Source organism: Aphelocoma coerulescens, assembly GCF_041296385.1.
Source record: "Aphelocoma coerulescens isolate FSJ_1873_10779 chromosome Z unlocalized genomic scaffold, UR_Acoe_1.0 ChrZ, whole genome shotgun sequence".
Taxonomy (NCBI): domain Eukaryota; kingdom Metazoa; phylum Chordata; class Aves; order Passeriformes; family Corvidae; genus Aphelocoma; species Aphelocoma coerulescens.
This window is the reverse complement of record NW_027184085.1, coordinates 60,930,189-60,955,077: the sequence shown is the minus strand read 5'-3', so window position 1 is coordinate 60,955,077 and position 24,889 is coordinate 60,930,189. Positions and strand designations below refer to the sequence as shown.

At 39.1% G+C, this 24,889-nt stretch overlaps 1 protein-coding gene across 1 annotated transcript in view; it reads left to right on the top strand.

Moving 5' to 3' along the window:
* The window catches only part of TRPM3 (transient receptor potential cation channel subfamily M member 3), a 390,076-nt gene extending 368,640 nt beyond the window's left edge, over nucleotides 1–21,436 (top strand). Inside the window, exons 23-26 of the mRNA XM_069001527.1 lie at nucleotides 2,861–3,011; nucleotides 3,550–3,749; nucleotides 4,901–5,033; nucleotides 14,348–21,436. Coding sequence (XP_068857628.1) covers nucleotides 2,861–3,011; nucleotides 3,550–3,749; nucleotides 4,901–5,033; nucleotides 14,348–15,794 — 1,931 coding nt within the window. The 3' untranslated portion in view covers nucleotides 15,795–21,436. The remainder of the gene's footprint in view (nucleotides 1–2,860; nucleotides 3,012–3,549; nucleotides 3,750–4,900; nucleotides 5,034–14,347) is intronic.
* The last annotated feature ends 3,453 nt before the right edge of the window (nucleotides 21,437–24,889 follow it).

The window sequence follows — 24,889 nt, the reverse complement described above, 5'->3', positions numbered from 1 at the left end:
AGGCACAGCACATGAAAACTCTGGCTTTATGGAAGCCTGGCATTACCAGCGTGGAGCACTGGGACACCGGCGCCGATCAAACAGGCACCCGGCACCGCCGAGCCCTGCTTGGAGTGAGGCTCCAGGAGAGGCAGCGCAGGGGTGGGTAATGACACTCGTGCCGAGTAAGGAACCACGATCATGGAGCGTTCTGCTCCGCTCGTTAGTGAACCTGCTGATGGAATCAGGTGCTGTGGTCTGAACGCTGAGCCCTGCAGCCGTGCTGGCAGCGCGCAGGTGAATGTGCGGATGGAGTGGGAAGTGGGAAGTGAGATACCCCAGGTTACTGTACCAAGGAGACAGGAGTGCTTGGGGCTCTGCATACTCAGGTGGGGTGGCCAACTGTCCCATAGCCAAATCTCTCAGCTTACAAACAGAATTCTAATTTCTCAAATTTCTCTTTCTGGTTTCCTCAGAGTAATTGTTCTAAAATGCCCTTAATTAACTGGGGGGGAGGGGAGAATACTGGAAAATTAATGTCATAGTTTAAAGATGAAAGATGTTCAATGATGTGCCGTGGAATGACTTCTGCATTTCGGACACGGGTCATACATTTTCTTATGCAGCTGAAGATGTGACAATTAAGTGGTGGCTTAGCTCTCCATAAGTAAAGCAAGAAATGAGTATTCCCATGTTATTTAAAAACTGTACCCACAACAGAACATGCAAAAGAGAAAAATTTCTGCAAAGCTTCAGGACAAGCTGAACCGCAACGGATATATAGAATAGATCATTTCTGCGTAGGAAATCTAATTTGGCCATCACTGGGTGGCATAAACCAACAGAGATTACCCAGTTGCAAGCAAGTAGAGCTGGAGAAATATTTTTTGGCTTCTTAGCTAATTCTTTTTTTCCAGATTAAATTCTATGGTTTTTTAGGGAAAAAAAATGGGATAATAGAATTGGAACCAGAATTGGAGCTGAGTTTTTGATCTCATTGATCTAAGGTTTGAAAAATGCTTTTCAAAATTTTCTCATTACTTGAAAAGATATTATTTCTTCTGTTTTCAGCATAAAAAAGGACAACAGGTTTCATCAACTGATATTGTGATTGTTCCATCACTGGTGAAATCATTATGGGTTTCGGTTCTGTGTTGTATTGGACTTTGTAGATCTGACTCAATATATGAGCAAGCTAATGTTTCCACACAAACAGAGATGCAAGTCCCAGATTGAGTGCTGGTAGCAAGAGGTATTGAATGGTCCAGTTTCTGCTGGGTGAAGGCTGAGGGCACAGAGCCCCACACTCACAGCAGCGCACTGACGGTGTTTTGAATGTCTACATGAAACTGCTGCTTGGAGCAGTGTGGAAATTAGCACCACCTCAAAATGATCTGCAAAGTGATGCTTATTGAGAAACAAAGAACTGCATATTCTCAGCCTGTTCCAGTAATAAAATGTCGTTTTGTAAATAGGAAGGACTGGTGACACCATGCGTCCAGAAACAATGGAGTTGCTGGTAAAAAAGCAGTGTTGCTTGTATTTGACTTGGTAATTTTTTTTTTTGGTGAGTTGAAAATTTTTGGAGGGGTCATGTAGTCCTGTATCCCATATGGCTACAATATTTCTGCATGTAATAGGCTAGGATCTATGTGTAGTGCCCACAAAGTACCAGAATCACGCATAATGTAATATGATTGCCAGAACAGACATCCACAATTGAATTTCAAGCTCAGTGAACCAAGTTCAGAAGGACTTTTTTGAGAAGATGCAATGGGTGGTACTGGAAATACGGATTTGTTGCCATACAATAAAATTTTATGTATGGCATCAGCAAACTTTGTTTTCCATGAAATCAGTAGAAAACCCTCATTGATATCAGTAGGAACTGAGACAGTGCTGAGCACTTTAGAAATTCCTAATTTAACCTTCTTTTTGATGGAGATGGGGGGAAGCTAGCTGTAGTGCTGTGCAAAATTTACTAAGATGATTTGTATACATAAGCTGCTGCTTCCATTGTTTTTCCATTATTTATGAAGATACATAGAACCAGTAGGACTGAGGATAGAAAGACATAAACTGAACCCATGCTTGCAAATGCAGATTACCCATCACTGCACCTGAAGGCATGTTAAAACACAAGCAGGGAAAACTATTTCACCATGTTTTCTCTCCCCTTGCTTCAGTTCGACAGCATTAATACTGAGAACATGGTGATTCTGGTGCATTTGCGAAAGAAACAGGTGGTGTCTCTGCTGCATACATGTCCCTTTACCTGGTACAGTAAAGACTTGATAATCTCCCCCACTGTTTCTAGGCATGCAGTCAAGAGTCCTTAACAGCAGAAAGTCACTATGAGTATGTCCTAGAGGGGCTTGAGACAGTGCAGTGCTCAGCAATAAATGTCTACTCTTTAATTTACTTTCATGGACTTCCTTTTCCATATTTATCACATCCTTCTCAATCAATAAAAAAAGAACAGGTTTTCACCATTAAAGAAATAATATGCAAGCTTTCTTGCAGGATTAAACATTTCAATAACTTCATTTGCACAGCCGCTAATTACCACAGAGTACCATGGTATTTTGTATTATGTATGTAGACAGGCAGCTTACTCACACCAGGCATGTCTCCTGCAATTTTTGAGGGAAATATCTTGATACCCATGGCACATAACACACAATAACAAGAACTGCAGCCTGCAAAATCTGTGATTCCAAGCATAAACTTCTGGGGGGGGAATGTCAATGCTATTGTTATTTGGAAGATATTGCCTTGGCAGGCAGGATGTTATAAATATTTAAATATTTCTGCAAAAACTACTGAAAAAATAAGATTCATTCCCATTTTGCATTTTTTTGTTTTCAAATTTTGTTCCCAGCACCTTGTGGTCAAAATGAAACCAGAGAAGATGGCAAAATAATCCAGCTACCTCCCTGCAAAACAGGAGCATGGATCGTTCCTGCCATCATGGCCTGTTACCTCTTGGTAGCAAACATTCTTTTGGTGAATCTCCTCATTGCAGTTTTCAAGTGAGTGAAACATTGCAAAGTATAGACTTGGGGAGGGTGCACATTGTTCACAGCGTATGAAGACTGCTGAGCTTTGGCTTTGGCTGGGAAATATATTCTGAGGATGTAAGGGGGAGAGGGAAAGAGGCTTGTCTCCAGGAAACGAGGGAAATGCCAAGTTTTTCACATTGTGCTCATTTCCAAGGACAGACACCTAATGGGAACCAAGGCAAAGAAGCCAAAAAAAGTTCCGTTATGGCATCATTCACTCTCAACAGGGAAAACGAGTAAAAATACTTCCCCATCTCAGTGGGTTTTTTAAGACTCAGGGGTTGTACAGCACAGATACAGTCATAAGGTACTTCAAAAAGGCTGATTACCATTCTGCTTTGCCCAAACACAAACTTACTCTTTTGTTCTGCTTCCTGTTTTTGTGACAAGGAAACATTCGCCAATATTATTGAAATGTATCTAGTTATGATGTTGTCATATCATCTTCGGCACAAAGTACCCAAAACCATTTTCAGTCTGGTGTCATTTTCCTCTTCTTGCCTTCTAGCAACACATTTTTCGAAGTCAAATCTATATCGAACCAAGTTTGGAAATTTCAAAGGTACCAGCTTATCATGACGTTCCACGAAAGACCTGTTCTACCACCACCTCTGATCATTTTCAGCCACATGACGATGATATTTCAACACCTCTGCTGCAGATGGAAGAAGCATGAAAGTGACCCAGATGAGAGAGACTATGGATTGAGTAAGACTTAGATAATGCACAGAGGGGATTTTCCAATGCCTTTCATAATGGCTAGTGTTTGACATGCATGAAGTCAAAGTCCAGCACCTTGATAGCCTTCCCAGCAAAACAACAACTTTTACCTTCAAAAACCTTACCTGAATAAGTTAGTTTTACCTGATTTTCCCAACCCTTCATTCTCTTTGGAATGTTAAGGAGGCTGGGTTTTTCTGGAAATTCTTTGGGGTTGTTGCCCAGTTTGTTCCTTCAAAGCAAAATGTTTGTTTTGCTGTTACTAGGGGTCAGTTGTTGCTGGAGTTCGTCTCACTCCATCACACTTCCAGCTTTATTTTTGAAAATACAGAGAGAGCATTCCTACTTTTTGAGCAAACAGCACATACTTCCCCTGAACACACTTTTTGCCTAGACAAGCTGTGAGATAGTGCAAAGCGATTTTGTATACACATTCTCTCCTTGACTCTGACTCAGATTGGAGAAGTGGTTTCTCAACATGCTTTAAATGAAGTCCCATAACCATGATGGAAAACCTGCCAGATTATTTTGATAACACTTTCCTCTTCTCCATCTAGTTCTTCAAGGCAGAATATCTCTACCTTGCCCAATGTACATGCCAGAGCTAAGGGATGTGCAACTCTTCCCAGCATTAGCCCATGCCACAGCCCATTTCTCTGTGAGGAGGGAGCAGGAGTCACGTGTGGCACTGGAGATGCAACCAGATGGCTCTCCTCCCACTCCCATCACACTGCTGCCGGCAGATGTCAGTTCTTGCCACATCAGACAGACCCCTGTACTCTCAGACTCTTTCCTAGTAGTCTGCTAATCTCATTACATATCTGTTAGGTTACAGGTGGGCTTTGGCTACCACCGTCTGTCCAGGACCTGACCAGCAGCTGTGTTTAGATCTCATGTAATCAAAATATATTCATGTTTGCTCAGCATTTGCCTGCTTAACTGCTTCTATCTCCAGAATCATATATAACTAAAGCCACTAATTCCATAATTAGCAGCATCTATCTGCTTTTGTATCAAAATGCCAGGTAAATTTGAAGCTTTCTTTTGAAAATTTAGTCCATGAATTTCACAAATAAGAGTTTAGTTAATTTCACATGTTAATATTTGCCAAATTCATATTTCTCAATTTTTTCCCACAGAACTTTTCATAACTGAGGATGAATTGAAAAAGGTCCATGACTTTGAAGAGCAGTGCATAGAAGAGTATTTCAGAGAAAAGGATGACAGATTCAACTCCTCCAATGATGAAAGAATCCGTGTCACTTCAGAAAGGTGCACTTTTTTGTTTGTTCTCATAAGTTGATCTGGAATTGTGTTTCTGTCACCAGTCTCACTCTTCCTTTTTTTTTTCTTTGAAAAGGGAAATGAAGTAGTTTCGGTAAGTCTTAATTTAAAAATAAAGTGATAAAATGTGATGAGTTTATTTTCTCTTTTTCTGTTTTTTTTTTTCTGAAGTTAATGTGTTCAAGGCCAAGCTGGATGTGTCTCTGAGGAACCTGGTCTAGGGGAAGGTGTCCCTTCCCGTGGCAGGAAGGCTAGAACTGAATGATCTTTATAGTACCTTCCAACCCAAATCATTGTATGATAAGTTTTGTAAAGGGACCTTTTATCCAGTTGTAATAAAATATAACCGATGCAGTGAGAGGCACTAATTATGCTTACACTTCGGTTCCTAAAGCAGAAGTTCAGGGCACAAGGTATCAGAACAAAATGGAAGAGTAAATTAGAGTTCCTCAATGAAAACCATGACTTTAGGGTTTATCTGTGAGCCATTCAGATAGGGAGCAAGCTTTGTTTCATGACAGCCTGGCTAGGTAAGCTAGTTTCATTGGGACCAATGGTGACATGGATTTTAAATGGAACAAGACATTTCACCTACCGCAACGTGCAGAGGAAAAGAGCAATACAGTAATTAAGTGGAAGTTGCCAGTCTTCAAATTCACCAGTCCTAAAAATTTCTAGGTCTATTGATCTGCTGTGGTGCTCATATGCTTTCATGGAAAACTGCTGAGCTCAGCTTTAGAGGACAGAGTTTGTGTTTGATTCATAACACTTTTGCCAATAAATATTTTAGGGTAATATCCTGTCAGATATTCATAAAATTTATGAACCAGTGAATACTCCAATCCCTGAAAACTCCATTTTAATTTGGATGACAGAAGTCAGGTGAGTTGTCATTTTCATCATTTACACAGATGTAACACTCTTCTCCTTATACATAATCTTCCAGCATTGCCCCTGATTCAGCTATGCCTAAACTATGTTTTCTGTAGGCAAGGAAACATGCTGTTAATTTGGTTTGGAAATAAATCTATCCCAGAGCAGGATTAGAAGATACAGTATCAATTAAATATCTGCGTTACTGAAAACAAAAGCAGTCCTAAAACATACATTTTAAAAAACTACATTAGAAGGGAAGTTGGTAAGGCATGGAATGGTTACCTCATAAAGGATGGCCAAGTAATCCAGCATTACTGGGTCTGGAAGAGACAAATGAGGGATGAAATTATAGAGGTCTGTATAACTATGAGTGCAAGGCAAAGGTGAGCAGAAATCCATTATTTGCTGTCACACCCAGAACAAGATATAGGGGAGCAACAGAAAAATTTATCAGGATCCTGGGTTCAAAATGAACAGAAAAATAGGTGATCTTTTTTTCATGCAGTAAGTAGTGTAACAGAACAAATTTTGAAAGCTGGAGAGGTCTAAAAGAAGCTGATGATGTCACCTAAAAGGCTACATGCATTCAAACGAGACTAGACAAGCTTATGAAAGAGAAATCCAGTAAGGACTGCTAAATGCATAGAGATCATGTTGAGCATATAAAGTTCCTGAGCAGAAAATATTAAGAGACTGGAGAATATGTAGGGGGAAGAATTACACATACTTCAAAGTAAGACAGTAGCTAAATTGGTCTGTGGTCCAACTGACTACCTTTTTTTCTTGTGTTCTGATAGTCTAGTGGCCACAGAACTGACCTGAAAATCATAGATGCAGGTTCAAATCTCTGAGTATAGGTTTTCTTTTGGTGGCCAAGGAAGGAAGAGGTATGTTTGAAGACCTGTAAATAAGAATTAATCTAGTTGGATCCTCCCCTACATCATGCAAGTGTTGTAAGTCCTTGCAAATGAAAAGAGTCTGCCTTTTCACTCTGTGCTAGCCCTATTTTATAGGAAAAGAACCTTTACCTCTAATTTAGATGAAAAACTTAAAGCACCTTGTTTCAGAATGAAGTTCATGAATATGAATCCTAAATGAAGACAAGCACCTGAGCCTCACAGAGAAATAGCTCTTTAAAAATCCATTTACATTAGTCAGTAGTTTAATGTGGAGACTAGTGTGCCCCAGCTCTGTAACAGAGATACAAGCAGTGACCCTGTGGGGTACAGAGGTCATTCCCAGGCCCAAGTACACTAATAGGGCTTTCAGCAATGAAATCCCAGCTGAATGCAGTTCTTATCTCATAATAGGTCTGAGGAATATTTAAAATATGCTAGAAGAGTCAGGGCTATCTGAGTATCATACATAAACACGTTTTAGAAACAGGATGCCTGGGTCTGTTGTTTTGCCTGCAGTCATGGCCAAGTCCTCTTAAATCTAAAACATTTGTATTAGTTCCAGCCAGGACAGGGTTAATTTTTGCAGTAGCCAGCAGGGGGTGTGAGGACCCTGAGGTTGTTTGATGCTTCCTCATGTCGTTGCCAGGGGCAGGGGAAAGGGTCTCTTGCTTCTTGAGGAGGAGGGATTCCTTCTGGTCAAGAAAACATGGTGGATGGAACAGTCTGGTATTGCTTGTTACCAGGGCCTTTTCACTGTAAATAATTTCTTCTTTTTCTTACACCTTTTGTTGTAATTTTGTTGCTGTTACTGTTTGCTTTCTTATCTCATTGCTATTTCCAGTAAGTTGTTCTTATCTCAACCTGTGATCTTTGCCTTTTGTGCCTCCAGTTGGAGCAAGGGAGGGAAAGTGGCAGCATGGTTTCTAAATTGCAGAATACCATTCCTAAGCCATGACAACACTAAAAGTATTTTTTGTAACCTGTAGAACATTCAAATATATAAAATCCAGATTTGCCCTTTAGAGTTTCCTTATAGAGTTATCATTGCACAGTAACAAGATGCAGAACAAAGAAAGCAGAGAAGATGCAAAGCTACAGTTTCTCTTCCAACATCCATTCATTAGCCTGTAGAAATAGACCAAGTATAATACCCATGTTAAAGCCAGTTTAGTCATCTGTCCAGTTAAGTCAGCTTTATGTGGTATAAAATTGAACCAGAAAACCCCACAAATGTGAGTGAAGTTCTTCCTAAAGACCTTTCATTTGCAAGAAGCTGAGCATGCTGTTAGGCTCAAGAGGGAAGGGCTAGGACAAGCCCGGTGTGACATAACTGCACCTGGACCTGCACCTGGACCAGTCACTGCCTTCCCTCGCCTTTATGTGATAATGCTCCCCCCTTGTTTGAGCTGCTCCTACTTGCAGCTGGGTTCATCAAAGTGCCTCAGGTCCTGTTAGGAGAAGGAGCAGCTGCACACCCTGCTTACAAAGCCCAGTGTACCTGGAAGAAAGAATAGGGGGCTAGCACTGGAAGGGAAATGTAAGATGGGAACAGAGTCTTGCTTTGAGTCTCGATGGGTCCCAGAGACAGGTTAGGGGCTCAGGAAATCAAAACAAGAAGAGATCCTGTTTTTTGATGCATTGACCTGGATGTCAATGAACAATTTCACTATGCAGTCAGTGGCTGTGCTGGGGCAGGACCATGGTGTCTTGTCTGACTCACCTGCAACAAGCTGCTGTTTATACTCTCACCTTGGAATAGTCCACCCTGGCATTGTGTGGGCCTGCCTCAGTTCAGGAATCTCGTAACTTCTCTTGTAACAAGGGACACCACAGATGTCTCCAGATTTGATGTCACCAGACAGAATCCCTCCTTTACCTGATCATTTCACATTCAGAAATTAAAAGCGTAGAACAGCACTTGAGGTTTGTCTTTCCTTGACCTCAAGTACTAAGCAACTCAGAGGGTAGCTGTTGCTGGGAGAGTGGGAACTACGAAGTTTATTAAAGGACCCCTACTGCTGACTCTAATGGGAAGAAAGAACTCCACTGTGTATTTAAACTCCTTCACAGAAAGGGGGTTAAATGAAGGTCAGTCCTTCCTTAGCCTTAGATTTTGGCAGCAGTTTAAATTTAAGGAATCACCTTCTCTGGCAAGTTCTAATGATGGCAAATCAGATATATTTATATTTAAATGAATTATTTATTAAACAGACAAAAGATAACAGATGAGAAATCTTAATCGGAATTAGTAACTCCAAAGTATATGAGTAAAAGAACTCATAGTAGATTACAGCATAAAACAGTGCACTATATCAAGGTACCTATATTAAAGCTAACAAAAGAAGCAGAATTGATTAGGAGTTGAATGTAACTTACCACCAAAATGAATGGACCTAGGTGCCTTTACTTTAACCCCTGGGGAGTAACCAGGAAGTAGGCTCCTACTCACAGGAGAAACTCCGCACATTTCCAGGAAAACGTATGCAAGATTTCTGCATTGCGAAGGTTTTGTGTGGCTTTTATAGTCACAAAGTGAGTGGCTGTCAGTCAGAAATTCAGCCTATCTTGCCAGATCTCACTTCAACAGTAAGATTTTTATTGGCAGTTGGGAGATGCCAACTAGTGTTGACCCCATGGCATCAAAATCATCCAATACAAGACAGTTTGTGCTGTTTCAGTTATCTGACTGGCTAACAAACTACAGATAAGCTCTTGTGGGGGGTGAGATGCTCTGCTACAGTAGTCCACTAGCTGGTATCTCACACAGGCATGTAGAAGTAGCATCGGGTTACTGATACATATCAGAGGGAGTTACGGACTAAGTGGAAAAATACAAAGCAGTACAAGGCTGTAAGGTGTTTCCCTTGAATGTATTTATCAAAGCAGGCATGGTGAATGTCCTGGAGACCTGTGAGGAAAGCAAAGTTGGACAAATTCACTTCATTGCAGTGGAAGAATCACATTTTTGGAGAATCTTTCTTTCTAATTACTGTATTACATCTTGACCAGCACAAAGCATGCATAATATGATCGAAAAAGACTGCACTATTTTTCTTGATCTGGCATGAAGCCGCTGAAACAATCACTTTAGTAAGCATTTGTTCCATGTGGACAGGTCTCAATTCTTTTCATACCTGTGCAAAATCTCCTGTTGATTTCAAAAGGAGCAGAGTCACATCGTAACAGTATTTGAAAAGCAGATAAGCTGGTTAGAGCAGATATTATTAGGTCATCTTTGGTACTCTGTGGTATCCATTAGTACAGCACTTTATAATCTGCAGTGCAATTACACTTACAGCATCCGTGTGGATGATGACAGAGCTATTATCTTGATTTCAGAGCTGGCAGGCTGAAGTGCACAGAAATAGCTTTATATTGGTGAAAGGGACCTACCAGGCCCATCCACACATGAAAAATGACAGCAGGAAAGGTCTGTGACTCTGGTGGCATCTCTCTGTGGGCATAAAGAGTTAAGTGGTCTTAGGCTCCAGTGGGAATGCAGCCATGACAACCCAACTTCCTTAGCCTGCAAAAACCACTGCACCTGGGAAAACTGGCTGGCTGCTTGCATCAGCACTGCCTTACCAAAAGATGTCAAAGAGGGCAAAGTACCCTGTTACAGGCTTGATAACTGCTGTCTGTGTTTTATTTTAAAAAAGCATTCCACCATCACCTATCACAAGCTCAGTGGTATCTCTCTAAGTGACTTTCATGTCAACAGCCTTTGTGGCCGCTGAAAAAGATTTTGAAACATAAATGATGTCTTAGAAATGGACATAGGTCCACAAAGAGACTTGTGAACCTAATTCTAGCATTCAATTAAGAGGTCTACTTCTAAAAAGAGTGCCTTACTCCCATTAAAGAATTATTTAATTAAATTATTGAGCCTTACTCCCATTAAAGAATTATTTAATTAAATTATTGATGAACTGATGTGCAAAGGTTAAAAATAAATAAACCAAAATGAATGCCAGCAAAAGTCATAATCTCCCAAACTATAATTAAAAAGGCTTATCACGAGTAATATAAAATCTTTGCCAGGTTCTGAGTTACTGAACATTATCCTGGTAAAGTCCACATTTGTTCCACTATTAGAAATTTTTGAGCTTCAGCAGCACACCTTGATGCATGTTTTATGTGTAGCCTCCTCTTTTTCTCTTCTCATTCTGCTAGTATGGCTTTGCACTTTCTAATACATTGAATAAATCTTGCTGCAAGGAAAAGCACAGGTGCAAAGGAGACATCATAGATGGATATTGTGAGATTTGCTAAAAGGTTTATACTTGCTCCTGAATACACATGGAGAAAAAAATCCAAAGCAAACCTTGGGCATTCTTACTTTGAAATAGTGTTTTAATTCAAAACTATTCCTAAAGGAAATACAGGTCTGGCTGTCTATTCACTGAGTGCAAGAATATTCTCCCAAGAATATGGGAAAATAGAAAAACTCACTTATTAAAATATTTTAAGGACCAGATTATGGCTGCATGTCTCCAGACCATATCCTTCTATGTTCACAGTGTTTGGCTGATGTGATTTTATTATGTTTCTAATAGGTTCACTCCCAGAACATGGTGCTGTTCTGTATGATGAATGATTACAGAACTGAACATCAAATTAATGCAAGAGAATATCACTAATAGAATAAATATTTGTTAAACGTTCTGGAGTTGCCAAATGCAATATATATAACTAAGGATGACAAAGCTAATATCTTTGGGATTGGAGGAGACCATCATCTTTCAAGCTTTCCTTTCATGAATAAAATTATATAGTCAGGTCTCATGAAGTGTAAACACATGTTTGTATTTTTCAGTTACCTATGCACATCTCTGGTTACCCCCAGTCTCCAAATCCAGACTGCTCTGTCCTTATCTTGTTACGTTTCTCTATAAATTTTCCACTACTATCAATGCAATCACATTTGTCATCACTTTCCATAGCAACAAACAGACCATGTAACTCAAAAGTCTCACTTTGCCTTGTCTGACGCTCTGTGCTACTGACAGCAGCTGCTAGATCACATTCAGGGAAAGCAGAACAAATACAGGAACATGTATCAGTGAGGTTTTATTCTAGGTTCTCCTTGTGATGCATTAGTTGTGTTCAGTAGCATTTTGTAGTCCTCACATGAATGCAGGACACAAAGCTTACCTCACTATGGACAGTTCTACTTGTATACCAACTGGCTATGTTGGTATTAAAAACTATTTCACTTGTGCCGAAGCAGGAAAGAAAACACAAATCAAAACAAAACAACAACAAAAACAACAAAACCAACAACAACAAAACACCAAGACCATAACCGGATTATCCAGTTAGCTTTAAAGAATGTTACAAATTCATTCCAGTTCTTGGTAACTGTTGCTGGGGTGAAAGGTTTTTTGCCAGATGTAATCTGAGCTGTAATTCTCCAGTAAAATCCAGTAAAATTTTTCCTTATGTCTGACGGCCCTAAAATTGTAATGTTTTATCTGTTCATCGTCTTTGAGCAATTGTTGTAGAATCTGAATGTGGGGTGAAGGACTCAATTATTGGCTAATAAATACTTCAAAAGTATAATTGCTTTTATAAAATAGCAGTTCAGATAAGTAATAACAAGAGTGAAAATCCAACTGCTTCCCATATAAACTGCTCTCACTATGGAATTACATCCTGTGCTTGCAATAACATTAATCTGTTTTGTTGGAGAAGTTGGTAGAACTAGAAACAGGCTGGTGTCTAAATGATAATGAGTAGAATGAGATTCCTTGAAGCTACCAGTTCATTTCTTAGCAGTGATTACTTGATCATTCATCTATTGAAGAGTGATGATAGCAATACAGTTACTGCTGCACATTTCATTTGTTGTCCTTGTGCCTTCAGAACTCACAGACTTCAGCAGGAAAAGCCTGTATTTCCCAGGAATATGAGACTTGCTGTAGGGAGCCAAGTCACACTCCTTCCTGGCCTTTCCTCTCCTGTGTGGGCACATTCTGTTTTTCATCACCACAAGGTAGTCAGACTTCAGTGTTTTACCAGGAAAAGTTCTGAGCACTAGGTAACAAGGCATTAATGCTGTCCAGTATTCATTCTTTGCTAAAATCTTTCCTTCTGTACAAATAAGAGCAAGTTACGGTGTTGTCAGTTCCAAATCACTTGTCTTGTTGAAAAAGTAACTAGCAGTAGTAGAAGATGATATTTACTTCGTCAGAAATCCTGGCAATGATTTGTGTGCCTATCAACTATGACAGTGTGCGTAATAATATTTGAGCATGAATTGCACTAACTGGCATAGAGTAAGAGACCTGTGAAGAAAAAGTGTGGAAATCATGCCATTTGTTATCTTTTGCATCTTTGATCATTTCACAGCGTCTACAGCAATGGGGAAAACCAGAATTATAACCTACCAGACAAAGATAACTCCATGAGCTTGTTGCGTTTAGTACTTCTTCGACAGAAAGAGGAAGTCCCAGCCTGTCACTACCAACAGAGAAAATTGTACTAAAGGCAATTTCATCATGTAAAATTTTCAGACTCTCTATAAATCCTTCAGAAGACAAGTTTTAGAAGTCAGAAAATTGAAGTGGATAAAAGCCACTGGCATAAATTTGTACACAATTCCCTAAAAATTGAAAATATTTTAAAATGTGACAGATCAATGGTCTAGAAAAGACGTGCTTTAATTAAAAATACTGAATCTTATTACCTATTACCTATTATTACCTATTAATATTCTAATCTAACTTTTTATTTATATACTATGATAGCACCTGAAAAATAACTTTAAAATCCATCATTCAATCTGTAAGCTATTAACACAGGCTACCCAAAGTACAATCACAGTAATGGAGGAATCTTAGAGCATGTACCCTATTGCAGGCTGTATTTGGCTTGATCAGTGTTTCTCCTCTTTGCAGTTTTTATGCATATTTAACTTGATATTATATAAATTCAATAAAATAGATGATATATTTTTTCTATAAATCTGAGCTAAAAATTAATCAGGGAACAAATAAACTATCTCCTTAGATCCGCATAGCACGAGATAGTGAGAATCTGGGGTGAACCCCAGGAAAAGAATATAACACCGCCTATCTTCTATGGCACATTGCCCTCTTTCCTTACTTCATTTAGCTCTGCATTTAACTGTGATAGTCCTGCCTGTGGCACAAGTGGGGACAACATCATGTGGCATCTGCTATAAGTGTTACTCATTCATAATAACCTACTTAGAAGTTTTGGAAGCAGAGAGGCACTAATTCATAGTAACATTTATGTAATAAGTCCTGTCCCTGAAATGAGGCACACCCAAACCCCCCTCTACATTATACAGCTGATGCCCCTGTTTTAACCCACTGGAGCAGTTTTCTGAGTTCATGGTATTTTTTTTGCAAAACCTCTTTTAGCAGGATTTTGAAGCAGATAAAATGGTGTACATTGCCTTTGGGGTTTGAGACATATTTGTTTCCAGCTGGTTTGGTGACCTATTAGCTGAACCTCACTGCTTTGTAGAAATTAACCAGTTTAATTCTTCCCTTTTTAAAGGGTGGAGAACATGGCCATGCGACTGGAAGAAGTAAATGAGAGAGAGCACTGCATGAAGGCCTCTCTGCAGACTGTTGACATCAGGCTTGCTCAGCTGGAAGACATGATGGGACGAATGGTGACTGCCTTAGAAAAAATGACTGGCATTGAGAGAGGTGAGACGACTAAGATACGATCCAGGACCTCATCCGACTGTACTGATGCAGCCTACATTGTGAGGCAGAGCAGCTTCAACAGTCAGGAAGGAAATGCCTACAAGCTTCAAGAGAGCATTGATCCCACAGGAGAGGAGTCCATGTCCCCAACATCACCTACAATCACACCCCGCATGCGAAGCCACTCCTTCTATGCAACAAATATGAAGGACAAGTGTGGGTTGGAAAAGTTGGAATGCATTTTTAAGGAAAGATCTCCGAGCCTGCATCGGGCAATCAGTTCCCACTCAATTGCAAAAGAAGGAAAGGCTCCATTAGCCCCTACCAGCACTTTGTCAATCGCCCCAGACTCCAGAAGACCTTCATCTTGTATAGATATCTATGTTTCTGCCATGGATGAGATGCATTCTGACACAGAACCTCTCGAGAGCACCATAAATATTCTTGGTCCCGAAGATGCAGCTCTGCCAGCTCACATAGCCTCTTCCCTTTTAGCTAATAGTGCATACATTAGCAGTACACCTGGTGAAAAGATCTCTGGCAGGAGTCTTGATTATGAAGAAACCTCTGGAATAGAAACAAGAGCATTTTCTTCAGACTATTCACAAATCACAGACTGCCAAATCCCATGGGATTCAGACCCTCCCTTGTATCATACTTTAGAGCGATCTAAAAGCAGTCGTTACCTGGCTACAACTCCATTTATTCTGGAGGAAACACCAATTGTGAAATCTCACAGCTTCATGTTCTCTCCTCGAAGCTACTTCAGCAGCCTTGGCGTCCCGGTCAAAACAGCAGAGTACACAAGTATTACAGATTGCATAGACACGAGGTGTGTGAGCGCTCCCCAGGCCATTGCAGAGAGGGCCAGTTTCCCTGGAAGTCTCAGGGGCAAAGTGGAAGACTTGGGAAGCTGCCACCCAGAGAGAGAAGCTGAACTAACCCACCCAAGCTCTGATCATGAGGATATTGAGGTCAAAGACAAGAAGGGAATCCCCTTATCTCCTCAAGACAGCAGTGCTACAACAACTCTGCCCAACAGCATCCCACTTCCAAAAATAGAGCGAGCCAACAGCTACTCTGCAGAGGAGTCCAACATATTGTATGCCCAGCACACACGAAAGAGCTACTCCATCAGCGATAAACTTGACAGACAGAGAAATACAACAGGCCTGCGGAACCCCTTGGAGAGGAGTAAGTCCTCAAGGCCAGAGAGCAGAGGGGACAACCTGTCTATGAGGAGACTGTCAAGAACAGGAGCTTTCTGCAGCTTTGAAAGCAAACACAGCTAGGCTTAGACAAAGCTCACCAGCTGTCTAAGGGACATCTGCTCTTCAGTCTGTTTTTCTTAGCAGAATTTTAAAAAACCCCTCACATCACCCTGTGTCGAGTCAATTGGCATTAGCCAGTGGTCTAGAGAGCACATTTTCAATCTCAGCATCACCACTGAGGTACTGCATCTTGACCCAGCTGACATTTGCACTTAAGAAAAAAGGGAGGGAGGAAAGCTTTACAAAAACTTCAGTAAACAAGAGGAATAACAAGCCCCCTTTATGAAGTCAGAAGAAATAAATGAATAGGTCCGGATACCTGCCTTTTATTAGAGGGCATCCTAAGATCATTTATCATTACTCAAGTTTTTAAGATGCAGGAATTAACTGGCAAAAAAGAGATGTAAACAGTAGATGTTCCAAATTTCAATCACAACTTCTTTTTCATCTATGTCACCATTGTGATGACTGGTGAAAAGCATTTGTTATTTCTGTAGGAGCTGGCAGCAAACAAACCTAAAGTCTCCCAAGTCCCTTGCATCCCACACTTGTGGAAATGAAGAAAGATGAACACAATAACAACTATAAATGTTCACTTGTCTCCTTTTGTATCAACTTCTAGTGCCACAGAAAGTTTATATTTTCAAGAGCGGAAAGGGAAATTAATTGCCTTTTTTACTGCTTAAGTGGAAGAACTTAAATGGAAGAAGAATTTATGTTAAAATATCAGGTGATTTCCTGTATAAAACAGGCATTCTAGATTCTAGCACAGCTGAGCAAGCTCAGGATGAATGTAATTAAGTGGAATAGTATATATTTATTTTTTTACCACATTTGTCATCAATATGTTGTCTCACTAAATCAAAGGATGTGATGATACAATAAGAACAGGATGATCAGAGCAGAGCATAGTAATAGTGTTCAGTTCTCACTGCTCAGTTTAATTATGTGTATAAATTGGGGAGATTTATCCACCATGCTGCTACCAAGTTCTTCTTGCTGTTTCAGTTGAGCTGCCGATTTTTCACATCATCCCCCCACCTAAAAATATACACTTTCTTTTTCATGTGAACATAGCTGTATTTGGACTTTTTAAAGTACACAAGATTTATCAAGAAGTCTGAATTCAGATTCATATAATTAGACTGAAGCTGCTTAAAGGAAAGTATTTTTGGCAGAGGACTGGAAAACACTAGAATTTCTATATGCTTCTAAGGTAAGTAAAAGAACCAAAGTGAAACTGCAAGTGTCTGTAAACATCAAAAGCCATCAGTTGTGAGTAGGCATCCACCGTTCATGAGCGTATCACACAATGAGCATTTGTAGTAGGAGAAAGTGTGTCTGAACGGTAGTGCAGTTGATGGGTTTTGGTTGAAGACAGTTGTTACTCCACTGACCCCACCCATGTTCCAAGGGTCCACATTGTCAACCAGAGTTTCAAACTTCTCATGAGAAGGTGTACAGTTGTCATAGGTGGAAGGGTATGCAGAAGACTGGAAAAGGGTGGAGAAGCATAAACTGCAACTGAAAAAAAATTCAGATTCCTTTATGAAGGCACAACTTTTAAGCTTTTAAAAAGTTGACACTAGTGCTATTAAAAGTATCTCAACAATTACCAATATCTGTGTAGAACCAGCTCCTTTTTGTTATTAAAAATGAACATTTGTGAGTGGGGTACATATTTCACATTATTTAAATGGGAATAATCTTTCAAAGGCAGCTTTGAGAATACAAGCTGATGTTTTCCCACTGAGTCCTCACCCTGGGAGACTCTGAGCACCATATGAGGGTCGAGTCCAAAAGGCAACTAATCCAGACAGAAAAATAACTATTCAGCCTCAAGAAAAGAGGCAAAGAAGGTGAAAACATGTCGTTAACAACTCACTGCGTTGGAAGGTTCAGGAAACAAGGAAATGCAGCAAGGGGATGTTAAGAACAATGTGTTTCATACTTCCTGCACCAACGTGTTCCTTGCTTTCTTCTGTTTGATCAGGCTTTCAATGAACTAAACTCCAAGACACCGTGTTTATGCAATTGCCTTGCAGCCCATGTGCAGCATTACGGTCACGTGGCGATACCAAGAAAGGTCAGAAACCTTTCTGTGCATTATGAAGCATGCTTGTGGCAGGCTGATTGTTGAACAATAGCAAAATGCCCAAGGGCAAAGGAACTTGTATTTATCAATATGCTTCAAATGTGCCAACCTTCTGTTAGCAGCCTTTTCCTAAGGCTTCTCCAAATCTATCTATCTATCTATCTATGGAGAGTAGAGGGGGATATTCTTACTTTGTTTTCTTTGTTACTTTTATGAATGTCTGCTAAAACTGTTGTGGACTCTTTCATCTTCATCGTATTACTGGTCTACTCAAGAGGAATTTCAGATTCGTTAGAAATTCCTCGACAGCGTTAGTGAATTAGTTCAAGGCATAGGGCTCTCCTCTGGGATAGATTTCATTGGTTAGTTTGTCAGGGTAAAGAAATTTGCCAAACCCAGAAGCTGTATAAATGTTTAGGATACAGCACCTTATTGATCTGGAGCACACTTTCCAGGTGAAATAAAACAGAACACTTTATTGACCTCTTAAAATTTGCCATTATTTATAAAATGTAAATGCAGATGTTAAAAGTGTGATTGCAAGATGTCAGAACACTACTTTTCCTGAATGTTTCCCATTTATTCTACAATGTGGTGTCTACAGAGTATATTATGATGGATGTTAGACTATTTTATTTTCACCTGGTTTTTACACATTGCATCAAACTGCTCCTTTTTGAATTTGATGATAAAACGCCCATTTCTTGCAATGGGACCAGACTTCCCATTCTCAATACTATGACCATTTAGTGAGATAGAAGTCTCATCATCCATCATCATGTAGCTATAGCATGTGCCATATGACGTATTCTGTATCAAAGGATAGCTTATGAAATAGACACATATATAGTTGTGACATGTGGTAATATTAGTGAACGTTACAGGACAGTTTTAATATCTCATTACATGGTCTTGTTTGTAAATCTGTAACATTCAATAAAATAGCACATGTTGCATCAAACATGAAGTTCCACTATCCAATTATTAGCTTACATATGGAATATGCATTACTGGTCACAGTGTGTAAGTTTGGTATGTTTCACACATTTCTTTGTATAGCTCCACTTAAATGTCTGTATGAGCTGATGTATGAACCTCTAATGAGCCACTGTGGGCTACGACAGATGAGTTGTGATGGTGTGAAAGATGAACTGGCATGTTATGCAAAAGATTATAAGATAAATGAACTTTAATAATATTTTAAAACTCAACTGAGCTTAGCTGTTTGTTTACATATGCTGGTTGACTGAGGAAGCAGTGTGCAGTATTTTATAAATATTTTCCTATAGTAATCCATTCTGTTGTTTCCAGTTTAAGTGATTCTATTCTACAGTTGGGGTATACACTTGTCCTAGGTATTGTATTATAGCACATTATTCTTTCACAATAACAGTGTGATATGACTGAAGTAGTTTCTCTTCCTTACAGTCCAGTCTTTTTTTGTGTCAAAGAAAGTGCATGCATTGTTCCATGAGTTTCTTTGGACTGCTAGGAGACTTAACATTTTGCTATTGCCTGCCTGTAAAGATGAATCCAGTTAGGAATGAATTCAAACTTTTGGATGTTTACATTATTTCCATTATTTTTGATCTTTAGCAAAGTAAGTGATTTTTTATTATTTTTAAAAGACAATTGTATTTTATGAAATTTGAATACTCAACACAAAATGCGAACCTACAGCAGTGCTCAAACATTTGGCTCTCTCTTTTTTTTGGAAGAGATCAGGTGCTACATTATTTTCTTAGCACAAGTGCCAGTTAACAAATGGCAGTGAGGGGATAATTTGAAAATATAATGAAAAACCAAAACATCCATTCATCTATATACATAAATCTCTCTGGGTTCCAGACATAGATTACTCCTTTATTTTAGTTTTCCATTTATAGATTTTTTTGGTTAAAAAAAACCAACAAAACTGATTTGTACCTTTTGAGGAAAGGATAGCCTTTTGTCAGGGGATAAATATCTTAGTTAGGTATATTTTTTGTATGAGAAGAAAATGATTTGTTTCTTAGAAACTGTCAGCACATGGAAAATGCAGCTACATGAATAACTGCTCAAAAAAAAAAAAAGTGCTGGTAGCAGCACACAGCCTTAGTCCAATGACTGCAGTGGGTGCAAGCCAGTATCTGTCCTGAGGGCAGAAGTTATCAAAAGTATTAGAGTGAGCCAGAGAAACAAAATTCTTTGTAAACTCGTGGTGCAGGTTTTCAAAACAAGCATAAATGTCTTGTTATGTTGCTCAGGTTAAACACTGAAGAGGATCTGATAATCGCCCGAAGGGAAAGTGTGAGCTGATTGTTCCTGGATTTCCCTCGGAATGTTTAGCTAGTTTTGATGTCCTTCCCCTGCTTAAAAATTATAGTATATTTGCATTTTTGCACAAATACGCATAATTGGTTCAACAAAGGCCACATTTTTCAGTTCTGTTGAAAGATACTACATATAGATCATCTTCTTCAAAAGAAATAGGTAAGATTCTTAGCATGAATTTTCCCTTCAACCATCTCAGATAAAACAGTCCAAACCAGGATGAGAAGTGAAGCATTGGGGGTGTCTGCTTCCCTGGTGAAAACCTTCGCTGCTCTAGATGGAATTCACTGTCCTTGCTACACATTGGCATAGGAGCAGTAGTATTGGATGCAGAGGGACTTTGTCTCAGCATCTTGTTCATAGCCGGTCATACAGTGAACATGACAGGTCACTGAGGTCATACAGGCTTCTCTTCTCCATGATTGACTACAATTATGGTCTTACCAATCCTGGTGCAAATCTGCAGAAAACCCACTGATTTCAGTGGCATACTCTGACTTCTGTCACGAGATGGATTTATTCTGCATTTCTAACTCAATATTACTTTGAGTCATGGCATGTATTACACTAAATAAGTCATCTTCAAGTTGGAAGTCTAATGATGGAGCCATTGAGCCAGTCTGGTTGTGAAACAGTCTCTGACCTTTTAATTTTTGCTGTATCCTTTCAGATCATTCATAGAGCCACACAATACTTATTTCAAAAGGCTGTTAGGTAAAAAAACATTTGATTATTAAATTGCTGCTGTTTCTGCTGCAGGGAAGTGATAACTCTTGTTTATTTTAGTATCTGGGAGGGAGGGGGGACAGAAGAGGGAATTGGATGTGAAATACAGTTCTGTGTCTGCACAAGAGTAAATTGTATTGAAGTTATATCTTTTTCCACCACTGCAGTTGTTGTACATGACGAGAGTCTATCTGCTGCTACTGCTGTCTGGAACAGTGTTTGCAATATTCTATACTAATAGCTATTTAATCGTTTATTATTTGGGCTATCATTTGTAAGTGTATAACAATCATTTATAAAGGGATAAAAATTACTAAAATGTCATTTTAAACTAATTCCTACTAATACAAAGCTTTTCAAGTATGATTTGTCTAAATGTACATAACTAGGGAAAATGGTCCTTTCCAAAGGTCTACTGGATTCACAATGCACTTTTAGACTGTGTTTAGATGCATAATAAAAAGCAGAAGTTGGCAATTACTACAGTAGAACTTTCTGAAATTTCTGTAACAATTGTTTTGCAATAAAAAAAGAGCTGTAGATCAAAATATCTGTTCTTGCTGGAGCATTTATTTATGGTCATTTGCTTTCAAGGCAATAAAGCAGTAATGCAACAGCAGCTGCTTTTCTCTAAGATCTCTCACTGTTCTAACTTTACATATTTAAAGGAAACCAAACATTTATTCTCTTATGCACAGGCCTTTTGAATGTTGCAGTTTATTTCTGCCTCTGAGATCAGGTTTCATTCAGGTGGCCCTTATTCTGGCCAATATCAGAACCAAGACAGAAGTACTTCTCAGTGGGTTTACTTAAAAGGAGGGAATAACTTCTTTGCTTTGTAGCTACCATTCCAGCAAAGGGGGAACATAAGCACTGATTGCAGAGCCACTCTAAATTGCATGCACATAGCCTGGAAGAAGTGTGCTCCTTTGTATGGCAACTGGGTGGTATTGCCTGCTCTTGCAGCCAGAGAAGGTTCATGGGAAAAAAAGGGGGCACCAAGTAATCCACTAGTACCTATGGCCTCCTCTGAACTGGTACCTCACCTTGCTCACAAAAGAAGTCATTGTCTCCCTCTTCATGCAGGCACAGCCAGCTCTGATACTTCTTCACAAAATGCTGAAAAAACAGTACTGGTACAAAATCTGCCAAGGTCAGAATCATCTGCTTCCACAAATAAGCCTTCGCTGAGATTAGAAAATATTTTAGCTAAATGAAAAAGAAGTACAGGAAAACAAACATCCAATTGAATCAGAAAGCTATCAGATACTCAAAACAGTTCTGCATACATCAGTCATACTTCAGGAGAGGAGTGGTTCAGAGAAATGTTCTTTATTTCAGGTATCTAAGAAGGAAATGCTGAATTTCTTAATCAGATTTTATTCCATCCTTTCTCAAGGACTGTGATTCAGTGAAGACTGGGACCTTTGAAGCTTTCAAAAACAAAATTAAAAACTAAATCTATTCCAGAGAGTTGTCATTATGCGTCTCTCCAGGTAACACTATATCTCTAGTCTCCCTGGGATTTTTCACAGTAACAAACTTCACCTAAATCCAGCCAATTAGTAAGCAACAAAAAAAAGCAACAGCAGTAGCCTTGATTTTCATTCCCATGAGCTGTGAATTTGTAGACTTTAGGGCAGTGATCTAGTCTCTTAATCTCATTAGTACACAATGGACAAGAACTCCATTTAATTTACACCATGGCAGTCACCCTGATGTATTACCCTCATGATGGCATGCAGCACAAGCTTAGACTTACACCAGCCCTCACTGGTTTTGCATATAGAGCTTGAATTTTCACCCTGTTACACTTCTGGAACAACAAAAAACATAAACTCACATGATGCCATTTTGAAATATTCAAATAACTGATTGCAGTCATAATATATTTGGATTATACTCTTGGGAGGCAGTAATGGCAAGAGAGGATTGTTTATGTGAAATAACAATAGCAGTCCATGAACAGTTACAGACATCACACTGCAGATGATACAGGCTATTGTTGTAGAGAACTAAGGGTGAAACTGCCTTTGCTAGTTTGGATTCCAAACCAAGAAGTTTGACAGCTGTGGCAAGACTGATAATGCTCATACCACCTTCTAAAACTTAAAACTTTTTAGCTATACCTTTTCCCAATTAAACACGTAGCCAAAGGTTCAACAGTCACATGTACATCACAGAATCAGTCTCTGGGGGTGATAGTTACCCTCACAAAATATGCCAGTGGGTTTTTTGTTCATAGTATGCAAGATGAGAATTTTCTTAAGAAGCTTGAGAAAATAACATATCAAGGCTCTATGGACATTACAGAAAATGTTAACACATAATCTTTTCCTTTATTTGAAAGATGACAAAAAAATCAACTATCAGTGTAGCATTTTGCTACTCACTAATTAAAATCTTGGAACTAAAAACACATCTTTAGCAATTAATAAATCTTGTGAAAGTAACAGTAAAAACACTAAATCTGATTGAAGAATTACATTCTGCAAGAACTCCTTAGAAATACAGAAATATTCACAAATCTGAATTATAACCCACAACTGCTGAACCACAGTAGCTGCACTGTAATTTGTGGAGGAGGGGAGCAGATGAGGGGTGTGTGCACATGACAAACAAGGAAGTTAGTCTCAAAGGAAGATATGAACAATGAACTCTAAAATTCACATCACTCTCACACTATATGGCCAGATTCCACCTTTTTTTTTCCTGAGTGGACTTTGGGGAGCAAACTTGGCAATTGTCAATACTGTAAGTTTATGATTGATCCATGTCAACCATGTTATTTATTTTGCTAAGACCGTAGCATATCCCTCAGAGAATCATAACTTAGACAAACAATTTACAGCAACAATGGCTAATCTGTGCTTCTTGTAGAATAAATAGTCCACATCTCAGAGGACCCAATGAGTGGTTTTTGGTGAGTGTCTAAAAGGATATTCTGTGTCTTTGCTCCAGTTTTATCTGAGGGATGGTGAAAAGCTGCCGTTGCAAGAAATGGCCAAAGTTTCAGAAAACTTAGCCTGGACCTCAGCCCCCCATGGATCATTTTCTCCCTGAAACATTTTGGCTTTCTAACCAGAGCAGATTGCCTGCATCTCTACCCCAATTCAGCTTAGTCAGAGAGGAACAGCAGCTGCAGTGGGAAGTACACAGCAATGCAGGGACATTCCCATTCCTCGCTGTGCAGTCACAGCTAGGGACTACATTAACACTGCAGTACTTCAAGTATTTATCTGAAACTTTTGTGTACTTATTTAGATTCTTAATAAGTCTAGAAAATAAACTAGGCCTACCCTACTACTGGGTGAAGTGAAATATTGAAAAAACAGTCTTTCAAGTCTATGATGACAAGAGTCCAATCTCTTGGAATCATTGAGAGAGATGGAAGGATTATTTTAGGTGGACTTTACTCTTTCTCTTCTAAAATGTCAGAGTACTTTCAGACCATACAGCACCAGGAGCATTTACAGGGAAACAAGTTCCCTTAACAGTAGCTGATCCTACTCACCTCACAGCAACTCCAAAGAACATTGTGTTGCCAGGATATGTCTCAGCATATCAAGAATTTTTTAGCTTCAGAAGAAGTTGCACAACACAAATATATATTCAAATATATTAATCAAGAAAGGATGAATACTAACACAAGTTGCTGTTCTTTGGAAGCTTAGCACTGGAATTTAATTAAGCACTTTCCAAGCTGTATACTACAATGCAATCCAAAGTAATGCACAGTATGCATTATTTGTTAAAACTGCTCTGAAAATGTACAAGAAACGGCCAAGAACTTCATCTTGCCTCTACTAAGAGAGAAGCATTTAATAACTGCTCTGTTATGTTCTGGTGGAATCAAAATATTTTAATATGTTTTAATAGAAGAAATAATTTTTAAAAGGCAAATATGTTTTAATAGAATTTATGATCTAAAGTAATTGGGAGAAACTACTCACTCTTTGCTCAGGTTGTTCAGATAGTACAG